The sequence below is a fragment of the Chiloscyllium plagiosum genome, unplaced genomic scaffold (genome assembly GCF_037043375.1).
Source record: "Chiloscyllium plagiosum isolate Xiang-an unplaced genomic scaffold, Cpla_swu_hap1 HiC_scaffold_23, whole genome shotgun sequence".
Lineage (NCBI taxonomy): Eukaryota > Metazoa > Chordata > Chondrichthyes > Orectolobiformes > Hemiscylliidae > Chiloscyllium > Chiloscyllium plagiosum.
The window spans coordinates 17,083,619-17,102,776 of record NW_028270161.1 but is presented as its reverse complement, the minus strand read 5'-3'; the positions used below and the strand labels follow the sequence as shown (position 1 = coordinate 17,102,776).

The window sequence follows — 19,158 nt, the reverse complement described above, 5'->3', positions numbered from 1 at the left end:
TAGATTGCTTTCTCTCCATGGATGCTGTCTGACTGGCTGTGATCTCCAGCATTTGTTGTTTTCATTAATTTAGTCAAAATGAGTACATCATGGGTTTAGTTTCTGAACAAATTATATTTAATTTGCAAAATATCGTTTCCCTGACATGCTCCAAATAAATTAATCTCACTTTGAAGCATATTTTTTTAAAAGCAGATTTATCCTTTCCATAATTCTTTATTCTTAAAACAGTCCTTTTGCCCTTTCAGTTTGCCATATCACAGAAAAATATACGGACTTTAAACGAGGCAACAGTGAGTTGCCTATTAAGTGTGACTATTACTTGTTAACAGCATGATCAATGGCACATCTTGCCTCATTAATATCCAGCTCCCTATCCTACCATCTATTGCAAGCAAATTAAATGCTGGAAATTTTAAACATGGAAGTCAGAGCGGTTACCTGGCAATTTCAGCTTGCCGCTGGCTGCATAGCGCCTCCACGTTCCTCATCACACAAAAGAAATTCAGACAGCGATCCAATGGGCACCAGCCACCATGCACCTCGTTCATGGTCATTAGCATCCAATAACTGCCAACCCATCAGGATCCTCATGGCACCTCTCTAATTCACCTGCAGGACACTTAGGAAGTATAGAGCTGCACTGCAAGGCACACCGACAGCAAGCATGAAAAACTCCTGCAAGAGGCAGGACTCCAGCTCATGGATTGGACCAGCCTACACCTCAGGTCAGGGGTGCTCACTTGCACTATCAGTGCTTGCTCTTTTAGTGCCTAACTGCACCATGTCATTGATCCTTGAAAGTTGGAACACTGGCATCTCAATGAAGCAGAAGTAACAGTCAATGACTTAAGAAGAGGCAGATACTGATCAACAGTGACCCAGAACTGTGCTGTGGGAAGTGGAGATACTTGCTTCAGACCCTTCTTTTTGATGTAATGGCCTTCAGATGGTGCATATGCTGGGGCTGAATGCATGATGAAGACACAATGCTCATGAGCAGAGTGCAGCATGTCTGACTACATGGAGGACTGTGTGCAGCCTTCATTTGCTCCTCTTGTTTACAATGTAGGACATTGCTCGCAAGAGTCACGCGCCCAAACATTTGCTACCTTCCTGAGAACAATACGACAGGTGCAGGAGGAGAAGGGCTAACAGTAGGCCCACGAGCAACAACAGACCCCTGTCCAGGACAAGGAACACCCAACTCAGGAAGAGGTCACAACTGCATCGCCCTTCTGGATTAATTGGGTCCACAGTGGGGGCCAGAAACTTTCACCCATGACTCCATTTTCTGGAGATGAGCGTGGTGCAGTGTCAATGAAGACTCCTATATCCTATGCTGGATGTTAGAGCAGGACTTGAGGACTCAAAGATTAGAGGCCATTCTCTCCCAGTGGCTCTGAAAGTGGGCTTGTATGGGATCTCTCAGTTGAGCCCTCACAAATGCATCAGGACCATGACCACTACCAAATGTAGAAGATCACATTGATGATTTTCTTTCTCAGTGATGAGGTCAATGCTGTAGCCTGAATGATTGGATTTGAAAAAAACAGCTGGCCTCCCCCAGGTGCAGGGTGCCACTGACTGCACACATGTTGTACTGTCAGGGACATATCACATCACTGCAGAATTCAGCAACTGGAAGCATTACCATTTGATCAACGCCAAGATGATCTTTGATCACTGTTACCACGTCCAGGAGATATGTGCCTGCTGGCAGCTATCATGACTTCAACATCTTGGAGCACTCTCATGTATTTGCTGTGTTTGAGTGTCCAGGTAACTTGAAAGGTTGGTAACTGGGGTACATGGGATACTGACTGTGAACATCTTACCTACTTATGACATCACCCCAAACTGATGCAAACCGCAGATGTAAAGCAGTTTTTTGGCCAGGGCCTTGGTGGAACTGTAAAGAATCAGTTCTGCTGTTTTGTCCAGTCTTGGCGTGCTGCGTTCTGGACAATTGCAGTGAAGGCAAGGTGGCAACATGCTGGATACTGAGGATTTGGGGAAATGGGAGCAGTCTTCTGAGGAGAAGAATGAGGAGAAGAATGAGGATATTGGGAGAGGAAAAGGCTTGCCTGACTCACTTGGCAGTCCAGGGCCTGAGGCAGTTTCACTGGTGGCAGCAACCATTGCCTGGCAATGGCACCACTTGAGAGATGGAATTTCTGTTCCCCTTCCCCAAGGAAGGTCATGGGATTAATCTACCCCATGATTCTCAGCTGTCAGCCAAACAGAAACTGGCAGCTGTCCATTGTCATCAGTACTAGGGAGTGGTGGCAGCTGCCAGTAAGGCACAAACCAGAAGCCCAGCATTAGTGAGGGATCCAGGCCACAAGTAAGAGGGGGGTGGGACAGTGGTCATCAGATGGGAGTTGCAGGAGATGCAGAATGAGATATTGACTATAAGGTCAGGAGGGGCTTTCAGCAACGATCAATCCCTAAAGTCAGGTCCCTCACTAAGGCACTGAATGCCTTAAGATCCTGCAAATATGACAGCACTTGCTTTTCAGGCACCTTGCATGGGACTGCCATATCTTTCAGGTTGAATACCAATGGTAATGGAAGAGGCCCTTATGTTGGCATTAATTGTCCACTTAAGGACTTTGATTTGCAACATGTTTGGAAGGTTCCACAAGTCTTCTCACACCAGCACTGAGGCAGAGAGGAGCAAGCAACAATGGTCCTAATCTGGCACCCTCCCACCCTATTAAATGTAACCCCTGCTGCAAAAATGCCTTAGAGGAGGGTATTAAAGTCCTATCTAATTTATCTTCCTAACAACTTGATTTCCTACTTATCTTACTGTTGTCAGCAAATGCAGTTACAATATATTGACAAAGTCATTCATGTGGATCATGAATGGTTGAGACCTGAGCACTAATCCTGATAGCACTCCATTGGTTATCATTTACCCATTTGAAAATAATTTTTATGTGGCACCATGTGGTAAGTGAAATAGATTTGTCAAATACAATTTATTTTTCATAAAACCACAATGACTTTCTCTCCTTGTATTATGATTTTTAACATGTCCTGCTACTGTCTTCTCAATTATGGATACCAGCATGTTCCTAATGACAAACGTTAGGCCTTTAGTTTCCTACTTTCTTCCTCCCTCCTTCCTTGAGCAGAGATGTTACATGTATGGTTTTATAATTCACTTTGGTCTTTCCAGAATCTGGAGCATTTGGAAGATAATGATTCACAAGTTCACTACTTCTGGTGCTACTTCTTTTAAGACTCAAGGAGGCATGCCATCAGGTGAAGGGAACTTATCACTCCCCAGTTCCTCCAGCTTGCCTAGTTTTTTTTAAATTCTCCAATGATAACAATTAAAATTCTGCGGCTTTTCTGCCCCTGATTTTCTATGATTATTAGAGCATGTTTAGTGTCTTCTATTGTGAGGACAGAAACAAAATATTTGTTCAAAATCCCTGCCATGTCCTTGTTTTCCATTGTTAATTCTTAGTCTCACCCCCCCCAGGACCAATATTCATTTCAGCTATTCTCTCAACCTTTTTGTTTACCTGCAGAAACTCCTAGTCTTCACGTTTATATTTCTTATTAGTTTCTTCTCTTCAGAATCGGTTTCTTTCTCCCTTATGTGCTTTTCTGGCTTGCTTTTCTGGCTTGCACATAAATGCATCCATAATAATCGCCTCAACTTACCTTATCACGTTTGTGGTGTTGAGTTTCACTTTCTAACCAGTCTGAGTAAAGATGTTTTCCCAGAAGATTGGAGCCAATAAATTCAATAAGCATTTCAGAGTAACTTCTAACATCCAGTGAGTGGTTAGAATGTAAAATTTGTTACCTCAAACGACAATAGATTTTAAAATTAAAGCGCCCAATCCCCTAAAAGTAGAAAACAAAGCAATCGATGATGTTTAAATGCATTTACCTTTTTGTTGATTTCATATTTAGTTCACCTACCGTTGCCATAACAATTCCTTGACCGCTTCCAATATCTGCTGGGAATTGTAGTTTTACAGCCAGCAGCAGTACCCATCGGCCGTAGGTAAACTACAACACCCAGCATGCCGTTCACTCGTACGCAGTTTCCGTCCTGGCAGGTAAGGACTACATCCCCCGACCTGCATTGCGCGCAAGGCATGCGCAGTTGTACCGGAAAGTGGTCGGAAAGGGATGGCGGCTGTTTGGACGTGTCAGTTGATGGTACAGTGAGTGGAACGGAAGGAGCTAAGGGAATCAGTAGCGGCCTAGCTGGCTATCTTAACTCGACCACCATCTCTTTTCAAGGGACAAGATGCACGCAGTCTTCGCTGTTGGCCTTGTGTTCCTTGGCTGCACCAGCAATGTTGTGTTTCTGGAACTGTTGGTCAGGTGAGTGCGGACTGGCATTGCCTGTTATCTTTGACAGGTGAACATCAGGGATGTGGCTATCACCTTTATTTACTGTCAGGTGAACATCAGGGATCGGAGTGCCACCTTCTGTCAGAGAAATTTGCCCAATAGGTTAGAGATCACAAAATACAGCTCAAATTGAAATTGACAAATAGTTTATTGCAAGCTATATAGCTGGAAGAGAAACTGACCACGCTGACACAGAACTAACAGTTTGTGCAGGTAGATCAGACTTTCTCTTCCCAGAGCTGAGGATGAGACCAGCTTTATAATAATGCTGCACAGTAAGGCTGATTAAGAAATGGGAAACTACAATGTATCTGGGAATGGAGTAATCTAGTTACAAGGATGCTAATTGGAAAACAGTTATTGGATGAATGCCCTGCTCCTTCACACAATGCAACATCCTGACAGTATTGATGGTTCCATTCCTCTTCACAAGTAGGGTGTTAGTGTCTCCTCTGAAGTGGTGAGGTGCTTCCATTGTCCTGTTCCTGGAGTGTGTCCTTGATGGTGCCTCTCTGTCTGACCTGCTCTTTGTGTGGCTTTGGTATTGCTGGGTTGTGAAACTGCCCTTGGGGCTTTGAAATATCTGTGGTGCTCTATCATTGTTAGCGAGCTTAAAGTGTATTCTCTTGTCTGCGTGGGCTGTCTGATTTGGCTTGTGAGCCTGCTTGGAAATTCTGGGTGTTTTTGGTACAGTTTGGCCAATTTTACTTTTGTGGGCCTATCTTGGGTTAGCAGATCTTTTCCCATACCTTCATTTACTGACAGGTGAACACCAGAGATCTGAGTATCACCTTCATTTATTGACAGGTGAACACCAGGGATCTGGCTATTATCATCATTTAATAACATGTGCGTACAACAGATCTGACTGTAACCTTTACATATATATTTGATAAGTATGTACCGGTCAGGCAGGGAGACAGTTGTTGAGCATGGGAGCTGTGGTTTACTAAGGAAGTTGAATTTTTTTGTCAGGAGAAAGAAGAAGGATACAGGCTACTAGACTAGATGGGATTGAGGTGCATAAAGAGGAGATGTAAGCAATTCTGGAAAGTGTAAAAATAGATAAGTCTCCAGGGCCATATGGGATTTATCCTAGGATTCTCTGGGAAGCCAGAGAGAAAATTACTGAGCTTTTGGCTTTGATCTTTATGTCATCGCTGTCTACAGGAATAGTACAAGAAGACTGGAGGATAGCAAATGTTGTTCCCTTGTTCAAGAAGGGGAATTGAGACAACCCTGGAAATTATAGACCTGTGAGCCATACTTCAGTTGTGGGTAAAGGGTTATAAGAGATAGGATTTATAATCATCTAGAGAAGAATATGTTGTTTAGGGATAGTCAACACGGTTTTGTGAAGGGTAAGTCATGCCTCACAAACCTTATTGAGTTATTTGAGAAGGTGACCAAACAGGTGGATGAGGGTAAAGCAGTTGATGTGGTTTATATGGATTTCAGTAAGACATTTGATGAGTTCCACACGGTAAGCTATTGCATAAAATACAGAGGCATGCGATTTGAGGGTGATTTAGTAGTTTGGGTCAGAAATTGGCTAGCTGAAAGAAGACAGAGGGTGGTGGTTGATGGGAAATATTCATCTGGAGTTCAGTTACTAGTGGGGTACCACAAGGATCTGTTTTGGGTCCACTATTGTTTGTCATTTTAATAAATGACCTGGATGAGGGCACAGAAATTGGCAGATAACACCAAGGTCAGTAGAGCTGTGGATAGTGACGAATGTTGTAGGTTACAGAGATAAGCTGCAAAGCTGGGCTGAGGGGTGGCAAATAGAGTTGACTGTGGAAAAGTGTGAGATGATTCACTTTGGAAGGAGTAACAGGAATGCAGAGTACTGGGCGGATGGGAAGATTCTTGGTAGTGTAGATGAGCAGAGACATCTCGATGTCCAGGTACACAGATCCTTGAAAGTTGCCATCCAGGGTTATAAGGTTGTTAAGAAGGCATACACTGTGTTAGCTTTTATTGGTAGAGGGATTGAGTTTCTGAACCATGAGATCATGCTGCAGTGTACAAACCTCTGGTGTGGCCACATTTAGAGTATTGCGTACATTTCTGGTCACCACATTATAGGAAGGATGTGGAAGCTTTGGGAAGGGTTCAGAGGAGATTTACTAGTATGTTGCCTGGTATGGAGGGAAGGTCTTACGAGGAAAGGCTGTTTTTGTTAGAGAGAAGAAGGTTGAGAAGTGATTTAATTGAGACATATAAGATAATCAGAGGGTTAAATAGGTTGGACAGTGAGAGCCTTTTTCCTTGGATCGCGATGGCTAGCATGAGGGGAGATGCATGGGAATGGAATAGTATGGGTTAGATGGGCTTCAGATTGGTTCCGCAGATCGGCGCAACATCGAGGGCTGAAGGGCCTGTACTGAGCTGTAATGTACTATGTTCTATAGTTTGGTAAAATGTTATGAATGCTGGAACTCCGTAATGAAGGTAGCTAATAGTAGATCACTGTTTCACGTGGAAAAAGTATTTTGACACATCAAGTTGGAAAACATGCTTTGGAGGTGCTGGTGTTAGACTGGCGTGGACAAAGTTAAAAATCACACGACACCAGGTTATAGTCCAACAGGTTTGTTTGGAAGCACGAGCTTTCGAAGCGCTGCTCCTTCTCAACCACCTGATGAAGGAGCAGCTCTCCGAAAGCTAGTGCTTCCAGATAAACCTGTTGGACTATAACCTGGTGTCGTGTGATTTTTAACTTTGTTCAAGTTGTTAAAGTGTTGACCATCAGTGCATAGAACATATTGGGGACAGTCTCAGAACAATTTGTTATAGAGCCAACAAGTGGAAAATAGACTTTAGATCTGGTAATCTATAATAGGACACTATTAATTGATCTCTTAATAAAGGATCTTCTAGTCAAGTGTGGGAACATGTGGGAATTTCACATTCAGTTTAAGGATGAGAGATTAGGTCTGAATTTAGTGCAATACATGCATAATACGCACTTGAGCTGTTAGCATTGTATGAACCAACTCAGAGTCAAGATTAGAGTGGTGCTGGTCAGGCAGCATCTGAGGAGCAGGAAAATCGACATTTCTGGCAAAAGCCCTTCATCAAGAATGTGATATGAACCATGTCGTATGAACCAACTCCCTCTTAGATCACAATATGATTCACATAATATCCAAACAGAGTCAGCATATTTTTTTATGAAAGTGAAAATGTTTGATAAATTTATTTGAGTTCTCTGAGGATGTAGTGTAATTGGATTTCCAAATAAAGTGCTGCATACAAGTTGCTACACAAAACTGTTCTCTCCTTTGTAGCTTGTTTGTACCATCCTCCTTGCAAACTACTACTTTCTCCATCCTTCCTGAAGCTGACTTCTCCTTGCTCGCCTCTGTCATATGTGAATATTTTCAGAAGTCATCTGGTGAGAAGGCACACATGAGATATATCATGAAATTTGAGACACAGTATGTTAAAAGAGATTTTTATTTTCATTCGATTTCAACTCTAGCCTCTCTGGCAACCTGAAGCATTTGAATGAAATTCAGGAATGCTTTGGGAACGTCTCATGTCTGTTTGATTCAGCCCATTACAGCCTTCAAACTCAACAATGAATTCACCAATTTTAGAGTCAATGCTCCCATTTTTTGAGATGCCAGAGATTCTGTTATTTGCAGCTCTTTTAGGCCATCTTTTGTTTCTTTATTTGTCCAAGAAAACTTCTTAGTGCAAGGAACAATCATCTCTTTAGACACAATCGTTCTTAACTTCTAATCTTATGCTGTTTCTCCCTGCCACTGTACCTGCTTGAAATCTATTACTGTGCACCTCATGTTTTGCGCTTGAAGTATTAAATCAGCTCTTTCCACAGATATTGCATGACATGCTGAGTATTTCCAACACTTCCCGTTTGTATGAAAGTGAACGTAGCCACAGAAATCAATGTCTCGAACAGATAGTTTAGGGTTGTATTGTATTGTATTGTATTGTTGAATAGCCGACACGGAAGACCATCAGGAATCACCTTCGAGCCTGCGCCATTGCCAATATGCCTGAATGTTTGTTTCCAGTGTTACACCGAAGTGTTTTACATTTTCCTTTCTGCCCGTGTAAACTGCTGGTAAAAGCACATTTATAACTCGCTCCAGGAGGGACCGTATTGTTGAAGAGGAGAGTGTGAAACGGACTGGTAAGCTAGAAGAGATACTTGTTAGGAAGGAAGATGTGTTGGACATTTTGAACAACTTGAGGATAGACAAGTTCCCCGGGCCTGACGGGATATATCCTAGGATTATGTGGGAAGCAAGAGAGGAAATTGCAGAACCGTTGGCAATGAACTTTTCGTCTTCACTGTCAACAGGGGTGGTACCAGAGGACTGGAGAGTGGCGAATGTTGTGCCCCTGTTCAAAAAAGGGAATAGGGATAACCCCGGGAATTACAGGCCAGTTAGACTTACTTCGGTGGTAGGCAAAATAATGGAAAGGGTACTGAGAGATAGGATTTATGAGTATCTGGAAAGACACTGCTTGATTAGGGACAGCCAGCACGGATTTGTGAAGGGTAGGTCTTGCCTTACAAGTCTTATTGAATTCTTTGAGGAGGTGACCAAGCATGTGGGTGAGGGTAGAGCAGTGGATGTAGTGTACATGGATTTTAGTAAGGCATTTGATAAGGTTCCCCATGGTAGGCTTATGCGGAAAGTCAGGAGGCATGGGATAGAGGGATATTTGGCCAGTTGGATAGAAAACTGGCTAACCGGTCGAAGTCAGAGAGTGGTGGTAGATGGTAAATATTCAGCCTGGAGCCCAGTTACAAGTGGAGTTCCACAGGGATTAGTTCTGGGTCCTCTGCTGTTTGTAATTTTTATTAATGACTTGGAAGAGGGAGTCGAAGGATGGGTCAGTAAATTTGCAGATGATACAAAGATTGGTGGAGTTGTGGATAGTGAGGAAGGCTGTTGTCGGCTGCAAAGGGACTTAGATATGATGCAGAGTTGGGCTGAGGAGTGGCAGATGGAGTTTGACCCTGTCAAGTGTGAGGTTGTCCATTTTGGGAGGACAAATAAGAATGCGGAATACAGGATTAACGGTGGGGTTCTTAGTAAGGTGGAGGAGCAGAGGGATCTTGGGGTCTATGTTCATAGATCTTTGAAAGCTGCCACTTAGGTGGATAGAGCTTGTAAGAAGGCCTATGGTGTATTAGCATTCATTAGCAGAGGGATTGAATTCAAGAGTTGTGAAGTGATGTTGCAGCTGTACAGGACCTTGGTTAGGCCACATTTGGAGTACTGTGTGCAGTTCTGGTCACCTTACTTTAGGAAAGATGTGGAAGCTTTGGAGAGGGTGCAGAGAAGATTTACCAGGATGTTGCCTGGAATGGAGAATAGGTCGTATGAGGATAGGTTGAGAGTGCTAGGCCTTTTCTCATTGGAACGGCGAAGGATGAGGGATGACTTGATAGAGGTTTATAAGATGATCAGAGGAATAGATAGACAGTCAGAAACTTTTTCCCCGGGTGCAATAGAGTGTTACAAGGGGACATAAATTTAAGGTGAAGGGTGGAAGGTATAGGGGGGATGTCAGGGGTAGGTTCTTTACCCAGAGAGTGGTGGGGGCATGTGTTTTAAAAAATTCTCAAGGTCAGGTTCGTAGGAGAGTAGTCTGACACAGAACAAACGACCAAGAGGCGAGTCTGCTAGAATATGGGCATTTTATTCCCCGCAGCGTCGCCACAACGGGTCTGGCTTATACTCACTCTACATGTTACCGGAACTGGGAGCCGTCAGTTCTCGTAGAGCGGTTGCCAACAACCCACGCTCGGCGGTTAAACGTAACCCCGGAGCAGACTCACCGAACTGGAGACTTTTCCAGCTGATATACTCTTTTCCAGATGTAAACATTCATGTGAACAGCAGAGCAAGGCTAAAAAACACATTCCATTCTGGTTACATACAGATAAGAAGATTCACACGGGGAGGTGTGTAATAAGATTCACACGGGACTAAGCAACACCTCCATTCCGGTTAGATTCACACATGTATTGGGACATAATTTTTAACCGTTTCACCACATTCCACTGCTTGGAATTTTACACCACAGCATGGAATGCGCTGCCTGTGGGAGTGGTAGAGTCAGAATCATTGGCGACCTTTAAGCGGCAATTGGATAGGTACATGGATGGGTGCTTAAGCTAGGACAAATGTTCGGCACAACATCGTGGGCCGAAGGGCCTGTTCTGTGCTGTATTGTTCTATGTTCTAGGGTACCGTTAAAAGGCATTGCTTTCCTCATTGGACAAATTTGGGAAGTGGTAAGCTGCAAAACTTTGTACTGAGATTTTATTTGGTTTTCATACAACATAATTTGATCATGGATAAAAGAGGGGACAATGTCAAAGTTTGCCAATTCAGTGGAAGTATGATATAATGCAGGTGCTGGAGTTCAAGAGGTAATACCATATAGGACATGACCTGTTGTGTTTTAATCAGCCTGTTATTGTGTTGTTTTGTTATTATTATTATTATTATTATTATTATTATTATTATTATACACCTTTGGAGCAGGTTTTTCTTCTGTCTTTGTGAAGATCGACCAGAATCCATTTTCTCACTTCATCACATATTTTAGTCCTTGGTTTCCCTCATTTTATGAAGATGGACGTCTGTGTGTTTTCCAGACCTAGAGGGCATAGGTTAAGGGTGAGAGGGGAAAGATATAAAAGAGACCTGCAAGGCAAATTTTTCACACAGAGGGTGGGACGGGTATGGAATGAGCTGCCAGAGGAAGTGGTGGAGGCTGGTACAATTGCAACATTTAAGAGGCATTTGGATGGGTATATTAATAGGAAGGGTTTGGAGGAATATGGGCTGGGTGCTGGCAGGTGGAACTAGCTTGGGTTGGGCTATCTGGTCGGCGTGGACGGGTTGGACCGAAGAGTCTGTTTCCATGCTGTACACCTCTATGACTCTATGACTACTGTTGGTTGATGTTTTTCTTTCTTCTTAATTGAGCAAGAGGAGGTTTGTGTGTAATTTAGATTCCAGCATTGACTGGTTGGGTCAAATGGCCAATTTCTGTGCTGAAAATCAATGTAACTCCTTCATTAATTTGGCCAAGTTGGCAAACAGTCTTCCCCCAGTATCCCACCCATTGTGAATGTTGTGGCCATCCCACTCCACCCCAACATCAGATTTCCAATTGGGCCCAGGGTTGACCTTGAAATCTGATCTGGAACACGACTCGTGCAACAAAAGGCAAAGGACATGAATTGATTGATTTTTGTCATAGATTCTTCTAAGTGCTCTTACACATAATTGAATTTTTTTCACCATCACCGCATCACTGACTTTTTTTTTGTTTTCAGCTGTTAATCACTATCATGCATCATCCATGTAACCAGGTAGAAATTTACATGCAAAGTCTCTTATCGGGCAATGCAAACCATCAAAGGTGAGGGAGAGGGGAAGGAGGCTAAATCAAAAGTGATTTGGAAGGGGAAATGTGAACTGATTACTATTTTTGAATCAACCTGCTCAGAGAATGTTGTCATATACACTTGAGCAGGTGGAATTTGAACTCAGTCCTCCTGGTCCAGAGATGGAGACATTACCACTGTGCCACATGAACCCTCAACATGAACTGATTAATACAATAGTTAAATGGGTGACAAGTTCAATAGTATGTTTGAGGAGAAATGAATTGGCCCTGTGGTAAAATTGTTGCAGAAGAGAGCAGTTTTCAGAAACCAAACAAAGCTCCAGAAATGTTGGAAGAGTGTCATTAAAAGACAAATGGAACATAGAATTTCTCACAGTAGAAATATAAAAGCAAAAAAGTAATGTTAAAAGATGTTGGTTGGGTAACAGATTTCATTGCTCTTCACTTTTGGAAAGATATTGGGGAGCCAAAGATGTACAATAAAGATCCACAGTAATGATACTTTGTGATTGTGAATAAATACTCAAGTTTGGTCTTTCTTTCACTGAAACACTTAAATAATAAGATCATAATGTTAGGCTCCTGCTTATTGTCTGCACCTTCACCTTCAACACCATAATTCCAAACAAACTCATCTCCAAACTCCAGCACCCTGATCTCTGCTCTCCCTCTGTAACTGTATTCTTGACTTCCTGATCAACAGACTGCAGTCAGGATGGACAGGCGACAAACCTCATCCATAATAATCCTCAATACCAGTGTCCTGCAAGTCTGCGGATGCAACCCCCAACTATACTACTTATACATGCCTGACTGTGTGGTCAATTCCACACCTATTGCATTTACAAGTTTGCTGATGACATCATTGTAAGTCAGATCTCAAACAATGACATGATGGAATGCAAGAAAGGGATTAAATGCTTAATGGCATGGTGTAAAACCAACAATCTCTCCATCAGCAAAACGAAGGAGCTGGTCATTGACTTCATGAATTGAAGTGGAAGGCTCGCCCCTGTCTGCATCAATGGTGCTGAGGTGGAGATGTTTGAGAGCATCAGGTTCTTGGGAGTGACAATCACCAACAATCTGTCCTGGTCCTATCATGTTGACACTATGGTCAAGAAAGCACAACAATGTCATCAAGATCGTTTTAATATTAATTTTAATCTTTGCACCTTCTCGGCAGCTGTAACATTGTATCCTGCACTCTGTTCAGTTACCTTGATGCACTGTATAGTACTATCTACTTGTAAAGCCACACTTTTCACTCTACCTTAGTATATGTTGCTGTAATAAATTAATTCAAAAATCAAACGTAAGCTGTAAGAGTAGGCTCAATAAGATTCATCTGATTGTGATCTTAACTTCACCCTTTGCCATATACACATAACCCTCAATTCTGTTGTAGATTGAAAGTCTGTCTAACTCAGTCTTGAATATATTTACAGTTACAGCTCCACTGTTGTCCTGGCAAGAGAGTTCTAAAGACTAAAATTGTGTTAGAAAATAAATTCCTCCGTATCAGTCATGTGTTAACTGGAAGACTCCATATTTTTAAATAGTTTCCCCGAGATTCTCCCATGAAGGGAAATCATCCTTAAAATTCGGTTGCCAGTTGTTCGAGCAAGGGCATTAATTGAACTGCCTAAATGACACAGTTTAGATCTAGTAGAAGGGTAGCCTGAATCTATCCCTTAGAGACTAAAACCTAAACTCTAGATCATGGATCACTTGATCACGCTACCCAAGATCTAATAATTAAGATTTTAAAGCTATAAAATATTTGAATGGAATTAAAAGATAAAAATTGTGTCCATTGAGCAATCAATAACAGGCGTTAGGCACATGGTTATTCTAGAAACAACGGGAGGAGAAACCAGAGGAAATCATTTAGAGCCTGGACCATATTAGCACAAGTAGTTTTGAAGAAAGACATTTGAAAGCAAGAATATAAAGGGTTATGGGTAAAGGTTATAGAAATGGAATGGAATTAGAAAGTTCTAGTTGACTACCATGGGCATAATGACTGAATGACATCTTTCTCTGCCCCAGCCCCCTCCCATGTATCTCTCTGCATGGGAGGCTCCCAGCCTCATTCCTGATGAAGGGCTTTTGCTTGAAATGTCGATTTTTCTTGTTTCTCGGATGCTGCCTGACCTGCTGTGCTTTTCCAGCACCACTCTAATCTTGACGTCCTTCCCTGCTGTCATTTCAATGATCGTGTCAGAAAGTAAGAATGACCAGTCCTGAATTTAACAGAGTAACCTGGATGCAGAATAAAGCAATGAACTGCAGCAAAGAACAGCAAATGCTGGAGATCTGAAACACAAATAGAAAGTGCTGGAGAAACTCATAGGTCTGGCAACATTTGTGGAGAGGTAAGCAAAGTTAACATTTTGAGTCCAGTGCTGTTCATCAGAACCATATTAAGATCAGGCCTGTGGCTGTTAATGGTTCTTGTAGCACATTTGGTCTCTTTAAAATGAACCCCTCCTCTCATTATCATGCCAATTTTTCAGGAACAGCAAATTCCCTTGGTGTGGTATTGTTTCTTAATGAAATAGCAAATGTTCTGGCTTTTGCCTTGCAACCAATGCTGCACTTTGTTCCTTTGCTAGAAAATCCATTTAAGTAGTTGTTTGTCACATTCAGTCTGCTCTTTGTATCTAGAATTCCAGTGCATTTTCATGGCAACATAATCTGTGTAGTCTGCTGGATTCTATGCCCGGATATAAAGGTGCATACAACTTACATTTCTAAAGTGTATTGTTGAAACCAACTCAGAATGCAAGTATCATATTTTATAGTAAATAGGCAGTCACTGAGTGTAGCCCTAAACATGGACTTTGCAGAAAAATCGGGTTGTGCTTTAGCTTATTAGATTTATCCACCGTGATATATGGAATGTTCACAATCGATTGTGATGAACCAGGGCTTTTATTTGGTCTAGCTGACACACTTTTCTTGAGTCATTCAATTTGACTTGAATCCTGCAATCGCATGAGGATTATGTTGTTGTTTTAAAGTTTGTTAGCTTGATTGGTGTTTTTTTTGTATTCTGGAAAAGGCTTTGACATTAGTAATTGGACCGGTGAAATTAGTTATTAACTCATTGACAGCATTAAACTCATTACTTGTTTAAAAAGGTTTTCTTTCTTCAGGGATTTTCCAGGATGTGGAAACCTTGTGACATTTGGACAGTTCCTGTTCATAGCATTGGAAGGTTTAATCTTTCAAGCTCACTTTTTCACAAAGCCTCGGGCAATCCCTTTAAGGTAAGGAGAAATTCTGCTGTTTAACGAGTTAACCATTGGTCTGTGTAAACCTGCCTCGGCTGTAGTTCAGCAGAATCTATCTTGGAATGTTCCTCTTAGTTTCAAATCGTCTCAGACATCTTGGTGTTCCTCTGTTTCTGGCCTCTTGTGCAACACCAGTTTTAATTGATCTCACCACTGACAGTTTTCAGCAGTGTAAATCAAAATTAAAACATAAAATCATAGAGATGTACAGCATGGAGACAGACCCTTCGGTCCAACCCGTCCATGCCGACCAGATATACCTATCTAATCTAGTCTCATTTGTCAGCATTTGGCCATATCCCTATAAACCCTTGCTACTCATACCCATCCAGATGCCTTTTAAATGTTGCAATTGTACCAGCCTCCACCACTTGCTCTGGCAGCTCATTCCATACACTCACCACCCTCTGCATGAAAGAGTTGCCCTTTAGGTCTCTTCTGTATCTTTCCCCTCTCACCCTAACCTATGCTCTAGTTGTGGACTCACCCATCCCAGGAAAAAGACTTTGTCTATTTATTCTATCCATGCCCCTCATGATTTTATAAACCTCTATAAGGGCGCCCCTCAGCCTCCGATGGTCCAGGAAAAACAGTCCCAGTCTATTCAGCCTCTCCCTATAGCTCAAACCCTCCTGGCAACATCCTTGTAAATCTTTTCTGAACCCTTTCAAGATTCACAAAAAGTGAACAAGATAGGAAAGAGACCAGAATTGCATGCAATATTCCAAAAGTGGCTGAACCAACGTCTTGTTTCTCTTTTGTTGTTTCTATACTTCAGAATTTTTAAAAAGGGTTTTTCTCTTTTAATTCCATTTGAATGTTTGTGGGTGTAGTTTCCCTCTGTAGTCTTTTGTGAGACAATCCTGCAGATTAACCTCTCTCACTTCCTACTTTTTTTTATTCTCTCAGGAACTATTTCATCATGGTCACCATGTTTTTCATCGTAAGTGTGGTTAATAATTATGCCCTCAACTTCAACATTCCAATGCCTTTGCACATGATCTTCAGATCAGTAAGTGACATGCGCACACTGAATTTCTATTTCATTTATGCGGAAACTAAAATTTATTACAGTGTAAAAGCCATGTGTTGTAGGACTGTACGTGTATAATTTACCAAAGTGAATGTAACAAATGAATGAGATAATTTTACCCATGAAGCTCATTCCTCCTGTTGATCCTTATACCTTGGCATCTGGATGGTCTTCATCTGAATACTTTTTACACTGAATAGAATAGAATCCCTATGGTGTAGAAACAGGCCCTTCAGCCCAACAAGAGTAACCCACCCAGACACATTCCCCTACCCTATTATCCTATATATACCTCTAACCAATTCACCTAACCTACACATCCCTGAACACTATGGGCAATTTAGCAAGGCCAATTCACCTGACCTGCACATCTTTGGATTGTGGGAGGAAACCAGAGCAACTGGACAAAACTCCACTCAGACAGTTGCCCGGGGCTGGAGTCAAACTCGAGTCCCTGGTGCTGTGAGGCAGCAGTGCTAACCACTGCGCCACCGTGCTGCCCTGTGAACAAACTGAAGGTTTGTACTATTTCAGTATGATATCCTGTTGAGCTCAATAGTCAAGAGCTCTGTTTTACAGTTCAGGAATATTACACAACCCTGAGCAACTTAATTCCCTAAATGATGTCCCTGTGATTTCACTGTGACTGACCAAATACGTTTCCATCCGCTCACTGATCTCATCTTGTACTTTTCAGTTCTGATCTCACTCATGTATTTTAATTTACTCTCCACAAAAACTGTGGCACAGCACAGTGACTCAGTGGTTAGCATTGCTGCCTCACAAAGCCAGGGACCTGAGTTTGATTCTATCCTTGGGCAACTGTGTGGAGTTTGCACATTCTCCTCATGTTTGCGTGGGTTTCCTCTTCGTGCTCCGGTTTCCTCCCACAGTCCAATGATATGCAGGTTAGATGGACCTGCTTGTTAAATTGGCCATAGTGTCCAGGGATGTGCAGGCTAAATGGATTAGCCATGGGAATGCAGGGTTACAGGGATAGAATAGGTGGGATGCTGTTCGGAAGGGCAGTGCAGACTTGATGGATTGACAGGCCTGCTTCTGCAATGTAGGAATTCTAGCATTTTCTGAAAGAAGCACCTCCTCCCTATATATGGTAGTTTCACAGACACCGCTGAATGCTTGGGATGTAGTTCCCAAACTACAAGCTGATAATTAGTCTGATAATTCCCACAATTGCCTACATGGAAGAAAGTGTGGGTGAAGATACTAAAACAAAAAGAGGTGCGTAGTTGGAGAACAAGATCATTTATGTGCAAATGATGAAGGTTATGAAGCCTCTAATTACTATAAATGGCCTACGCAAATAATGTGTTGAAGAGCCAAATGGCCTATGACATCATTCCTTAACCCCATTAGTCAATGGCATTTATTTAGTGCATGCTTCTAGAATTGAAAGAGGAATTGTATTTATTGAGTTTGCATAATGTCATTTTTTTTGTTTTCCAGGGCTCTCTGATAGCCAGCATGGTATTGGGAATTATAGTTTTAAAGAAAAGGTCAGTCATTAATGCTATGTCTGTTATTGATCTGTATTTTGATCAGGTTGACATTAACCACAAGGCTGTAGGTCAAAGCAGGTGAATTGGATTGGAATAGATTGATGGCAGAGCAGCCCTTGATAATAACTAAAATTGGAAAGCTCTTGAAACTGTTGCAGTGAAATGGGAATAAGAAGAAAACGAGACTGTCAGTACAATGCTCAGTTAAAGAAAAGTAGGAAGAGAAGAAAGGCTGACATTAATACAACAACCTTCAGGACCATGGAATTCCCTAAAGTATTGTATTCTACAATAAGTGACGTAATCTTGAAGTAATATTGCTTGTTTGATGTGAGGACTCCTGATACCCAATTGTATTCTATAGGGAATGATAAACAGCAAAATGTTTTAGCAGTTGACGGATGTTTGGATACTAGTGTTCTCCAAGGAAGGAAACCTACAGTTTTTAGACATCTCAACTATATGTGACTCCAGTTCCACACCAATACAGTCACTCTTAATTGCACTCTAAGTGGCATAAAAGACATTTACTTGGATCCAACAGTTAGATGCAAACGAAGAGTTTTAAATTTGAGGTAGCTAGTTTTTCTTTTATTAAATAAAGGTAATAAGGAATATGAGCCAAAGGCAAGTAGAGATGGTTAGATCAGATCAGCCATGATCTCATTGAATGACAGAATAGGCTTGAGGGACTGAATGACCTACTCTATCCTGTGTTAAATATGAAACAAGATTTTGTGTTTTTCCCTCCCCAGATACACCATTGCGAAGTACATTTCAGTGGCTCTGGTTTCTTTGGGAATTTTTATCTGTACATTCATGTCTGCAAAACAAGTGGTAAGACAAAAGTCTATCTATATAACCTTTTGCATAACATGACTATTACTGAAAAATGGCAGACTTTGGTAATGCTTTTCATCTTGCACTCATTAGTGCAATTCACATGAATGCTAATTAAGGGAAGCTCAGATTTATACTATGTGAGGGGAAAATACTGATTTGTGAGCAAGTGGACTCTGGATGTTGCCATAGGTGATGCACCAATTAGAGATAAGTGAGAGCTAACTGCCAAGCTTTGCTTAAATTTTAAACCAGGCAGATTGATTCTAATTGGTTAAGGCATTTTCCTGAGAAATAAAATAAAGCAAGACTGGCATCCATCTTGTTGAGTTGAAACAAACGCAGTGTGCGTGCATGCTCTTCCTGCCTATTAATAGCAGAACCCTGTGTTTTAATATGTAAAATTTCAAGTACACTGCAAGCCAATTGACAAATCTAAATCAATTGTTGGCATAATTGTTTGCGTACTCAGGGTTATCCAACTAATGTTGTCCAATTGTAGAATCATACCTAATGTTGGAGACTATGTTGCAGGTTTTGCCAATCCAAGGTAGAATGGCTGTTCTACTGTTTATCTGAAATTTGCTGCCTGAAAGGATGATGATGGAAGCATATCCAACTTTTGAAAGAGAGTTGTGTATTAACAATAACAGTCGACTATTTA

At 41.7% G+C, this 19,158-nt stretch overlaps 2 protein-coding genes across 11 annotated transcripts in view; one reads left to right on the top strand and one right to left on the bottom strand.

Annotated features, from left to right (window-relative positions):
* The window catches only part of LOC122561825 (uncharacterized), a 65,917-nt gene extending 61,966 nt beyond the window's left edge, over nt 1-3,951 (bottom strand). For 4 of the 6 annotated variants that reach the window (XM_087999391.1, XM_087999393.1, XM_087999388.1 and 1 more), the window contains exon 1: nt 3,540-3,665. The gene's annotated coding sequence lies outside the window, so the exon portion shown is untranslated. The other 2 variants (XM_087999390.1, XM_087999389.1) reach the window with 2 other exon arrangements.
* Nucleotides 3,952-4,163: 212 nt separating this feature from the next.
* slc35b4 (solute carrier family 35 member B4) overlaps nt 4,164-19,158 on the top strand; it is a 34,854-nt gene continuing 19,859 nt past the window's right edge. For 4 of the 5 annotated variants that reach the window (XR_006315120.2, XR_006315121.2, XR_006315119.2 and 1 more), the window contains exons 1-5: nt 4,164-4,356; nt 14,964-15,077; nt 16,011-16,113; nt 17,602-17,651; nt 18,410-18,491. Coding sequence is in view for 2 of the 5 variants with exons in the window: in XM_043714032.2 (XP_043569967.1) it covers nt 4,280-4,356; nt 14,964-15,077; nt 16,011-16,113; nt 17,602-17,651; nt 18,410-18,491 (426 nt within the window). In the remaining 3 variants the exon portion in view is untranslated. Of the gene's footprint in view, nt 4,357-5,193; nt 5,236-14,963; nt 15,078-16,010; nt 16,114-17,601; nt 17,652-18,409; nt 18,492-19,158 lie in introns of all 5 variants that reach the window. The other variant, XM_087999394.1, reaches the window with a different exon arrangement.